The 12,064-nt window shown below is 62.1% G+C and overlaps 1 protein-coding gene across 1 annotated transcript; it reads right to left on the minus strand.

Annotated features, from left to right (window-relative positions):
- Positions 1-1,419: 1,419 nt before the first annotated feature.
- Positions 1,420-12,015, minus strand: LPMP_070420 (hypothetical protein; the record flags this gene model as incomplete). Its single annotated transcript, XM_010705748.1, has 1 exon — positions 1,420-12,015. One exon carries the CDS (start codon positions 12,013-12,015, stop codon positions 1,420-1,422), a length of 10,596 nt encoding a protein of 3,531 aa, XP_010704050.1.
- Positions 12,016-12,064: the final 49 nt, after the last annotated feature.

Below are 12,064 nucleotides of genomic sequence, written 5' to 3' on the forward strand. Positions count from 1 at the left end.
CGATACACACATGAAGTGAATGGAAGGAGGAATATGCACACAGTGAAAAGGGTGAGGGGGCACACAAGACAACGCACGAGTCCGCCAAAAGCGAAGGAGAGTCGCTACAGGAAGTAGGCGAGGGGCTTTCAGACAGGAGCGCACAGAAGAGACACCGATGCACACACGCGCACAAGAGAAAGAAGAGGGCGATCGGCGCAGGTAGTGAATGACAGAGAGAGAGAGAACCAAAAGACAGAGAGGAGGGGTGTGAGCTTCGTCCTTGTGGGTGGCTGCCTTCACAGCTATCGTGTTGAAGTTGCGAGGACCAGCAAGGGGCGTGGGCAACAACAGAAAGAGTAAATGGTGGCAGCGGTGATGGAAGATGAAAGATAGTGGTGCCAATGGCGCTGCCTCGGCCCCCGCCTCTGCACAGACTACTGCCCGTGCCCTTTCCCTAAAATACCACCAATGTCAACCAGGCAGTGGCCCCCACCTTCACACAGCGCTCACACTCACACGCACAGCGGCGCACCTTCGATGTGATAAGCCGGTCCTGCTGAAGAAGAGGTAGAAGGTAGAGAAGCACCAAAAGAAACACGGCATGCCTTACCTCCGCAGATCGATGCCTATGCCACAGTGACGGCGATGAAGTGGAGAGAAGTGGGGGGAAGGAGAGGGAAGGGGGGAGGGCTGTGATGGTGATGGTGTCAGGAAAAGAGAGAGGAGATGAGGGAGTGCCACCGCAGAGAAGGGCTTCGCAATGTACACGCTATACTCACATATATATAAATATATAAATGTATACCAGAGAGGGGAGAGAAGAATATTCAGGACACAGCTCATATGTGCACAAGCGCGCGCACGCACACAAACACACACACACACACACACAGCCACACGCGCAGAGCAACAATCTGTTGTGTAGGATGAGGAAGAAGGATGAGGTGGAGAGGGGGAGGAGGGGGGGCTGAGAGGACGTGGCGTCGGGGTGATGAAGGGAGAGAGATGCGAAGGAATGTAAGGAGAAGATGAAAGGGGAAGAGAACAAAGCGAACGGGAAAGAGGGAGTATTGAGTAGCGGTGTGTACATGCTGGATAAGGACAGGAAGAACGAGAAGGGCAGGCAACATGTCTGCGCTTAAGCCTTGGACTGCTGCTCAAGCGAGAGAAGGCGGGGGATGAGTTGTACGCGTACCAACCAACATGTCAGCCGCGAGACTAGCAGCAGCCCACCTTCCCCTTTGTGGATTCACCGATGCAGTGCCCCGTGATACATCCACACGCCACGCACGTCGATACTGCGGGATACGCCTCTGAGATTTCCTTGACCTTTCTCGTTTATGCTTTGATTATACACGCGCAGAGACGCCAAAGGAGAAAGACAGGAGTGCAGAGGGATGGCTGCACGACCATTCTGCGTGCAGACACACTCAGACCTCACGCGCACTCCAGTATATCGCTCGGGATAGTACAGCCCTCCGTGAGACGCGCTCGAACCGCGTGTGCGATGAGCGAGGCCGCCATCACCTTGCCGTCTCGCAGCCCAGCTAGCAGCATCGATGGACTAAACACGAGATCCTCGATGCCGCTGCGAGTGTGGACGTGCGGGGCCACCTGCATGCACGTTGCCTCGACCAGCAGCGTTTTTTCTGGGAGCCGTGCTAGGAACTCTCTACCCGTCGCCGGAGCGGGCAACTCGCTCGTCACCCGCGTCATCGCGCTTGCAGTAGACGTGCCACTCTTGGCTTGCTGAGCAGCTGTGTGCTTGCAGCGGCTGCTGCTGCTGCCGGTTGCATCGGCGCTAGCGGCAACCGTATGTGGTGGGTAGTACACAAAAGTGTCTTCCCCCTCGTCCCAGATGCACCGCTCTGCCCGTGCCATAGCCGCGCTTATGCTGCGGAGGTGCAGCAGCAGCACGAGGCCGTTGGATACACCGAGTCCAATGAGCGGGTCGTAGCTGCTCCGCGCCACACAGGTGACGTACACCGGGTCACTATTCAATGTGCCCTTTGCAGACGACACAGCACCCGAGCCGGCATCACCACCGTCGGCGCCGAGCGACGGCCCCAACGCACACCGCAGCATCCTTGTGACAGGAACAGTGCCCAGCACCGCTAGCCTGCCCGTCCCTACCGCGTATGTGGCCAGCATGCCGTCCACAGACACCATCAGCACCGCTCGCAGAGACGTCATGTAGACAGCATAGGAAGGTATGAAGGGCAGCGCGCACCGCGCAGTGATAGCACCGGCGTCCAGCATGGTATCAAGGATCAACATCTCGCCCACCATCTCTTCAGCATCGACGCTTGCAGCCGCGCTGGTCCAGGTGACGGTTGCCGAGGCGGGAGGCGCTGCGGCGGGCGAGGACAACAAGGGCGTGGTGAGCTCAGGCAGTCGTACATCGGCACCGATGCCAAAAGAAGACGTCAAGCGAGAGGCGAGTTGGTGGCGCTGGTACTGGTGCGGCTCCCGGGCCACCCCGACCACCACCAGCAGCGAGCTCCGATCTCCACAGAATGTGCAGGTGCGTATACCAAAGGGGGTGAACAGCTGCGGGAAGAAGAAGGCCGGGGGACTCTCCACTGCTGCCGCGGCAAAGCGCCAGCCAGCCACGGAGCCGTCGGAGAGGCCCACGGCGATGATGTGGCCGTTGGGGGAGAAAGCAACTGGGGTGACGGCGTAGCATTCGCCGCGGCACCGAAAAGAGGATCCGGCTGCGCCACCTAGAGAGGGGGCACGCCGCGCGCTGTGTGCCGCTGCGCCCCACGCACCCCATACGGAAGCGCCGCTATTGCCGACCGTCCTTTGGCCATGCCACACGGCACAGCGGAAGCTCGCCACGCACTCCTCAGACGCGAAGGGGTAGAGGTCAAGGTGTCCGTCGAGGTGCCTAGAGACAAAAAACGGCAGGTGCGGGTGGCTAGACGGCATCGCGTTGGCTGCCTCACCAAACCGCGGACGACTATCGAGGACGGATTTGGCTGCCATCGCGGCGACGATAGCGGGTGGGTACGGCTGCTTCGCGCGCTCCGTCGCCAGGCGCAGTCGCTCCTGCTGGGCGGTTAGCCCCAGAGTGAAGGCGGCCGTCGCCAAGTTGCGCTCCGTTGTCTGCCTCCACAGCGCCTCCTCGTTGTCCCCGGCGAGGAGCTCGCGGAAGCCGTGGCCCACTGACGTACCGGTCTCCGTCGTCCACACCACGCTGTCGCAGCTGGAGGCGTCAAAATGAACGCCGGTGATACTGTGGCTGTGGTGAGCGAGAATAAGGCGATCGGTGCTGACAAGACGCTGACCGGGTCCCTGACTGCGATCCAGTGTCACCATGAGCAGCAGCCACCGCAGCAGTTCATGCGTGTGGTGCCGTCGCAACCATGCCAGTTGCATGTACGAGAGCGCCGGACAGTACATATTGGCGTGGCCATCACACTGCTGTGGCTCATCACCCGGCCACGGTGAGACGTCAAGGGCTAAGGGAGAGTCACCCCGTGTCATGTGCAGCGAGGAGCCCGGTGTCGCTGCAGCTGAGAAGACGGAGAAGAGGCTCTGCAAGCCGGAGGCGGTGCTGTTGAAAGCCGCGCCAGCGCTGCCGAGGCGACTGCACTCCACCAGGGGATCTGCCGTTACCTTCACTGGACGCAGCATGCGCTCCAGCAGCGCACGCGCCCATGGGTGCGAGGCAGTAGACTCCCGCAGCAGCTTCAGCACCGCGTGCGTCGGCGTTGCGAGCTGACGGCACTGTGCCAGTGTCGGCGCCGGTAGCGTCCAGAACAGCTCGAGGTGAGTCGAGCACAGCTCCAGCATAGTTAGCGTGTTGTCCTCCAACCACGAGGTGGACAACCCGGGTGACGGCGTCAGGGGATCGGACGGTGCGCAGCATGCAGCACCGTCACAACCAAAATTGGCTGCAGCTGAGGTCTTCATCATCGCTAGAGAAGCGGCGGCCAACGTATTTCTCGGCGGGGCGTCGAGCACCGCCACCAACACCGCCCGCATCAGCCTCACCACTTGCTGCACTTCTAGGAAAACTCCATTGGGGTCCGTCAAAGGACCGGGCGCGTACTGCGGCTGCGCTGCATAGATGCGCATCATGCACTCCTCCGAGAGCGCGCTCCACTGCAACGCCACGTCGAGGAGCAGCGTGCACAGGAGTACGCGACACTGCATGAGCGCCGCCTGCGCCTCCGGGGAGGGCGTGTCGGCATGGAGGATGTTGGCGTCAATGGCACTCTGTGTGGTCGGCGTAATCAACGCCGCGTGCAGCTCCGCCTGTGTCAGTTGTTTGAGATGCGCCATAAGCCGCAAGTGTAGCTGAGCCTGGCAACACGAGAGCAACAGCGCCACCTGAGTCGAGTCTGTCAGGCACAGCGGCATCGAGTTATGAGGTGCATCTGCATCACTGGAGGTGTCATCGGTCTCGACTCCTGAGCAAAGGTAGCTCCAGTTCACCCCTGCTGCGCAGGACGCCTCGTTCACTCGCGCTGCACGACTGTTCGCCTCCTCCGCTGCATCGGAGACAGTGAGCAACGCGTGAAACGCGCTATGATGGGCCCCACCATCATCCCCGCTGCTGCTGGGCATCGCCTCATTCTCCGCAGTCGACTCATCATCATCGTCGTTGGCCACCCTCCACGCGCGACCCTTGTCGCCGCTTGCTCCCACCTGGTGACCCGGCGACGTGGCTCCCTGTCGACCACCGAGACGGCCGCCGTCTGCAGCACACGTGTGGCGGTAGTGCCGCCCCACGTGGTGCTCGAGAAGGCGAAAAAAGGCTGTGAGAGGACGGTGCAGCGGGGACGGGGGGGGAGTAAGCGACGACGCTGCTGTGTCAACAGCATCGCTGGAAAGAGTGCCGCGGGCTCCGCACAGTACGTCGCCGCCGTCTGAGAGAAGCTTCGCCCGTATTGCAGTCTTCAGGACCCCTTCCGTGGAGACGGGGATCTGCTGAAGGGCGAGCAGTACAATGTAGTTGGCGCTATGTAGCGCCACCTTGCTCAGGAGGAAGTGAAGCACAGGCACGCACAGGGCGCACCAGCCCCCGTCTCCAGCTGCAGGGGTGGCGCTACTCAAAGACGGCACTGCAGTCGCCTGCGTCTGTGGCGGTGCAGCCACTGAGGGACGATGCTGGGAAGCTCTCGCCCTTTCGCTTTCGGCGGCGTTACTGCCGCTTGGCGTGTCCGCCGCCGCGCAGCTTTCTCGCTGCGCCTTGACTTCTCCAGCTGATAAAAGACGCAGTAGCGATGTCAACAGCTGCTGAAATTGTCCGTGCGGGTTGGTCGGGACCGAGGACGACTCACAAGATGACGAGGACGAGGCAAACGACGGTGAAAACATGATCTCCGCTGCCCCGCCACCTCCGCCGGCAGCCGCGACGCTCGGTGTCATCATCAAAGACGAGGCGGTGGTAGAGCTCAGCAGCATGCGGCGCAGAATATCCTCGCATGTGTCAGCGTACGCAGTGATGCCTGCACCACATGCAGCGCCACTGCCTGGCCGTACTAGAGCGCCAATCCGGGCGTAGGCGTACTGCACCTCTGCCTCCGCCGCAGCGGCTGCCTCGTTGCACAGCGTAAGCTCCGGAGAAGAGGCGTCAGCAGCGCTGTCGCCCACAGTAGAGTGCTTCCCCTGCCGTTCATGCGCGGAAGCCCCACCGTCACCGCTGTCCACATTGTCGTCGTCGTCGCTGTCACCTCCAAATCCACGAAAGAGAAGCGTCCCGGTGCTGAAGTCCGCCACCATTTTCGCTGTCTGCGGCGGTGCTTTGCAAGGCGTACCCCCTACACTACTAGCGCTTCGCAGTGTGCCAGAGCGCGCCGCTGCCGCCTCCGCCCGCAGCCCCCGCAGCAGCGCCTCCGCGTCGTGGTAGTGCAAGTAACTGTTCAGACTCAGTCGATGCGCCAAGCAGTAGCGACCGAGTCGAAGCAGACACACTACCTCACGAGCTGGGGAGAGAAATTGATCGCCGCGATGAGCGAGAGAAGCTACGCAATCTCTGGCGTAGCGCAGCGCACAGAGGGCCTCGGGGTGCGCGGTAGGGTGGACCATGATGGACTGCAGTGCTCGGATACGTCGCTGTACGGTCGCCTCAGGTGACACCTGCGGCGGATCGACGTCGAGCCAACTCAGGCACGCCAGCTCCCACATGTCCAGCGCACCACACACCTCTGCTTCCGCCGCACGCTGCGCAATGTACCACTCCAGAGGTGTCTCCGCTGTCAGCAAGTGCTCCCCGCGGCCGTCGTCTGCGGCTCGCAGCACGAACAGGGCCAAAGAGGGGTCGTGGCACCGCTGCAGCAGCACTTGCACGGCACTCCGGACGTCGCCCGCCAGCAAGAAAAAGGCCGCGCCGTACTGCGGCATGTTCTTGCTGATGGCGGCGTACGCGTTGGCTGAGGCAGCCGCGCGGTGACGCTCGTCACTTGCAAAGTCACGGCTAAAGAAGGCGTGCAGTCGCTGGTTGTTCTGAGCCTTGGCCAGTGCTGCCAGGGTGCTCACCTTGCGAGCTGTGCAGTACATGAGCGCACATGCGGCCAGCTCCTTTGTCGACTGATACTGATGGCGAGCGACGCGGTCCGCAATGGCACGCAACTCAGCTGCAGAGCGCAGCCAAAACGCCACTCCAGACACCTTCACCTGCTCCCAGGTGAGGACTTGTGTCAACGCACCGCCAGCATCGCCGCCCACGTACACCACACTTGCCTTGTCGAACAGAAGCGATACAAGAGTCGATTGCGAGTCAGACATGGCCGCCCACAAATATGACGCTGTCGGGGCGGTGCGCGTGGCGGTGCAACCAATTTCAAAGTGCAGCACGGATTCGATGATGGCGCACGAGTCGGTGTCGACAGCAGCTAGCGTGTCTGCAGTCGTCGGTTGCAAGCGCCTTCCAAGGCTCATGTAGCGACTGTAGAAGAGATGCCGCGCGGCTGCTTCGTCGACGCTGCGACTCAGCGGCAGCGTGTCACGTAAAGCCTGCAGGATGCACAGCAGCTTCAGTTGCTCGTGGCTATCCAGTCCACTCAGGGTGACTTGTGGAAGGAGCTCGGTGAGTTCGTCAAAGAGCCCGTCACGGGTGGCGCTTAAGTCATACAGGCGGGCAGCTGCCGTCGTACAAGGCACCGAGGAAGACGGCGCGGGCGCCGTCGCGTTGGCCTGCATCTCTTCCTCGTGAAGCGTTGCCACAGACATCTGCGGCGGAGTTACACGGCGCAGCACCTCGTCGTGCTGCACCACCTGCGGACGGTCCTGAAGGCCGCGTGCCACAGCCGAGGTGCACAGCCGTCGCGCCAGCTCCTCGGGGGACCGATCGAACACTGTCACACTCGATGAGCCATCCACAGTCAGCGCTGCTCCGCCGGCTCTCACCGACGCAACCACCGCTCTCACTGCGTCTGCGACGCATGTCAACACCTTCGTCAGCACGGTCCATCGCGCCATGGCGATCAGTTGCATGATAGAATCGGGATGATACTGCGGCATCGCTGCCTCTCCGCTGGCGGGGGCGGATGAGCTGTGCGAGGCACTCACTCTGGTGCCACTGCTGCGCAACGGGAGTTGGCGAACTTGAATGAAAGCATTGCTGGTAGTCGCATAAAGTACGTGGCGGGTAGACATGCGACTGCCACCCAGCTGGGCCGCGTCTCTTGCCGAGAGACCCACGGTGTTCGCCACCCACGCCCCACTCATCTCCAGGGTCATGAGCGCTGTCAGCGTTTCCGGCGCGACTGCTGAATGACGGCCGCCGATTCCGAGCAGCCCACCGGCGGTGCCGCACGGCGGACACCAAGTGCGGTCCTGAACATAGAAATACCCGCTGCCGCTCGTTTTGGGGAAGCAGCGCAGCCAGCGCTCGAACCGCATCCCGTGCGTGGTCGCGCTCTCCACTGAGGATGTTGCCGCACCCACCTGAACCGGCCACCGTCGCAGCAGCACAACCTCGCCACTTGCGCTGAGGTAGAAGACCTCCACTCCGGGAAGCGTTGCCTCGAGGGTAAACACAGAAGAGCCTGAAGCAAGCGAAGCCGCCACCACGCCACTGTTGTCGCTCGGCTTCGCTGAGGCGGCAGCTGCGGCTTCCCCAAGCGCGGCGAGCGACTGAACAGCTGGGCAGCCGTAGAGATACAAGACGGAGGTGCCACTGTTGCCCTCTGAGGAGCGACAGAGCACACCGATCACAACATCATTGTTCGCCAGCAGGTCGCCCATCACGCACGTGATGCTCTTCGGGTCTATCGTCGAGGGCAACAGAAGACGCTGCAGGGCAGTCGGCCCACCAGCCTCGCCTGTGTCAGGCGACAGAGGGCTGTGCACGTGAACGTACGCGGTCCCGAAAGACCCTGGCACAACCTCGCACCGCACCACCGCTGCCCCCTCCGCAGACGCTGAAGCGCGCTGGCAGGCGTCTAAAGCTTCTCGAATATCCTGCACGAAGCCCTCCAAGCGATTTGGTGGCGTAGCTTTCCTCGTCGAGGGCATTGAGGCAGGCACCAGCGGCTGCACTTCCGCAAGGACAGGCACATACTCGGCCACGATGGGCTCGAAAGGGATGTAACAGCCGCCGGCAGCCACGAGGTGGTGTACCGGGGCCAATGCCTCGAGGCATGGCGGACGGAGTCGGATCAGCGCCGCAGTACCACCGCTCTCGCCTCTCCCGCTGTTGTCGCCGCAGAACGCGTTCGTGCAAGCCAGCAGGAGCACCTCACCTCCGAGACCAATGCAACCGCTGATCAGCACAGACGGACCACGCACAACTGCCTGGGGGTGGGACACGATCGGCACCGCTTCAGCCTCTCCGTCGTCTGCCGTTAGTCCCTTCTTTGGCACCTGGGCGGCGTTAACAGCTTCAGCACTCTCCCCCACAGCCCCGTACTTGGCGATGAGTTGCGTTAGCAAACGACCCGCGTCCTGCTCAGCTGCCTTCAGCAGCGCTGGCATGAAGCGAAGTTTGTCGGGACACTTGAGAGCCATGAAGGAGACGACGTCGGCCTCCGTCACCGGCGCCGCACAGCTCGCTGTCTTAGTAATCAAGGCGGCCTTCAGTGACATCGACGACACATCCCTCGCTGGCGTGGTAGCCGCACTCGGAGTTGTCTGCGTACTCGTCTGCTGGCATGTGTCTTGCGCACCACTGCCGCCGCCGCTCCCATCTTGAGCATCTACCACCGAGACACCAGGGATGTGGACCTCGGTGACTGGCGCCACCGTAAGCACGCGCGCCTGCATACCAGAGAGCTCTACCTGCAGCAGCACCACACCCCACACTGTCCGAGGAGGCATCCCAGTCGCTACGGGGCCGGCAGCAGCGCGAACAACATTGTGCGAAGAGGCAGAGTCAGTGCTCGATGCGGCTACTGTGTTGACCAGGGCAACGCCGCCAGCCCGCTCTGCGGCCTCCCAGTCCTCAGGGCCCACTCCCCGCGCTTCCAGAAACGATGGGGACTCGTTGAGCAGGTGCCGTGGCGACCTGGCTGGGAGCGGCAGCGCAGTTGTGGGGAAGCCGAGCAGGCCAGCGATAAGGATCGTTGATGAGCCTGCTCGGCTCCAAGCGGGTGACTGCTGTTGCTGCCTCTTTTCGTCTGCTGCTAGAGGCACCACGGTCCGCAGCGACAACAACGGCGCGCAGCCCAAAGCCAGGAAGCACTCCACCCGATACATGGCAGCGGAGAGATCCACCACCACCGCTAGCACCACACCACTTGTGAAGCGCAGGATCATCCGATACCGCCGCGACCCGCGGAGCATAAGCTCCACTGCGCATGGATGCTTGCTGGCGTCGTGCCCAAGTTCGATGGCGCGTGTACGCCACGTTGGGAGCACCGTAACCTTCATCAGGGAGCTGTAAAGGCGCAGGAGAGGCTGCAGCAGCCCCTTACACGCCAGGCCAATCGCGCGCTGCTTGGCGAAACTCGCGTGCTTCTGTAGCCCAAACGAGTAACTCGACGTCCGCACGGTGCCGTCACACTCGACGTGCATGAACTCCATGCGGCTCCTCAACGAGTTGGCCTCAGCAGAGTGTGAGAAGTTTGGCACGAGGCTCGTGTGCGTCTCAGAAATGAGCGGCGGCGGCGCCCCTCCCCCTGTCGTCTCGGTCGGTGTACTGTCAGAGAGCGCGGCAACGTCAGGCGTCTCGGGCTGTAGCAATGGATGGCGCTGCGGCGTATCAGCTGCGGACAGGGAAGATGCTGAGTTGCCAACGAAGGATGCAGCGGTGTGGCTGGCGAGCAGGTGCGCGGGCGGCCCGGCTATCGGCGAAGATCCGGCATGCGTTAGCGCAAGCACACCGGCGGGAACCAGCTGCAAAATGTTCTCGGCGCTCCTGTCAGATAAGTGTAGGCCTGTGCCAGCGATGCCTAGCCCCTCTCCCTCGTAATCGTCTCCGCACAGCCCCCACCCGCCATCTGCGTGCTCTTTCATGACATTGGTGTACCGCCGCGTGCTCGCCAGCGACTGCACGGTGTACAGCATCATATATGCCGTCTCGTCCTGTGGGTGGGTACATGTGACGCACAGGAGCGTATGCGACGAGACACAGTGCCACCGCATCTCAGTGATGTGGTAGATGCCGACCGAGGTGGTGAGCGCGCGGTCTGCCAGCGTCATGTACGCACCAGCAGCGGGCGACACGGACGCCCCAGGAGGCGTTGCAAGTTCGCCTGCTGGTCCAGGAAACCCACCGACCGGAGCTGGGTGTGGCGTTGGCCAGAAGCCCGGCGTTCGCACGGCGCTAAAGTTACGATCCTCATCCGGCGTGGCAGCGTGTATGCCTCCCGATGCAGGGTTGGTAGCGAAGAGGAAGGGGGCGGCTGTAGACGTGGCAGTACTGAAGCAGCGCTCACCCACCACGTTGGGTGACGCAGGGGACGACATGGCCACATGACCATCCGCAGGGAAGACACGAGAGGGAAAGACGACGATCGTAGCGTGACCTACTGCGAGGGCAACATGGTGATTCACACGGCACACGGCGAGGCTACGGTAGGCTCCCATGGAGCGCCACACTACGCGATCCGGCAGTTGCGCTGCAGCTGCGCCACTACCTGCGGCAGAGGAAGACGTCAGCGCGCCATCGCTGTTGCCGAGCACGATCAGCACCGCCTCTGCATCGAACACCACGCACAGCGTGTTGACGGACACAAAATCGATCGTCTGCACAGCGGAGGGACGTGCGGGGGCAGGTATCCGCACTGGCACAACAGCAGCGGCAGTGGCGCCTCCAAGACTGGTGCCTGCCGCAGTGGGCGTGGCGCCACGGTATGAGGTACTCAAGAAGGAACTGGTGTTGGTCTCGGTCAATCCAGGGTGAGTGGGCGACAACGTCGCGCTCAAGGGGAACACCACCCGCCTCCACCGCAGCCGCCCTGTCATGCCACGCTGTCTCTGTGTTAGTTGCGCGGCGCTCGTGGTGGGGCCAGAGGTCCTCGCCGCGGCGGACGAAGAAGACGCATTCGATGTTTGAAAACGGTCGTTGGGGCTGTGCATAGACGCGTGTCGACTCGGTGAACGCCCAGCCGTGCCCGACGACGCGGCGCCAGAGGATGGTGGCGGTGTCTCGCCAGTGCCCTCGGCGTCGTTGCCCTCCGCTGTTCGCCAAAACGAAGATGCACAGGTGTTGTACCACTGCTCCCCAGCATCATCGAACTCAAACAGAAACACTTCCGCTGTCGTGGCGACAGCAACGCGCAGCATGTCATCAGTAGAGTAATACACCGACACTGCGCACACGTGCGACGCCAAAGTTGGCAATGTACGAGGGAGCTTTCTTGGCTTGCAGTCTGTTGCTGGTCTTGAGGTCGTGGTAGCAGTCGCTACGGTAGTTGTGGTCGCAGTGCTGAACGTCGCGTCTGCAGCCGCTTCCGCCGTCCCATCAAACAGAGAGCCACTTTGCGCTAGTACTACGCCGTTCTTCAGCAGCAACAGTCTGCTTCCTCCCGTGATGAGGGCTGTGTAGAGGTCCCCTTTGTGACTCATGTAGTGGGTGTCATGAGCGCACTCCTGTGGAAAGAGCACACGCGGAGGCTCGTGAGGCGAAGACGACGACATGTCCTGAACAGCCTCCTAAATTTGGTCGTTTTCCTCTTTGTATACGTGT

Source organism: Leishmania panamensis, assembly GCF_000755165.1.
Source record: "Leishmania panamensis strain MHOM/PA/94/PSC-1 chromosome 7 sequence".
Taxonomy (NCBI): domain Eukaryota; phylum Euglenozoa; class Kinetoplastea; order Trypanosomatida; family Trypanosomatidae; genus Leishmania; species Leishmania panamensis.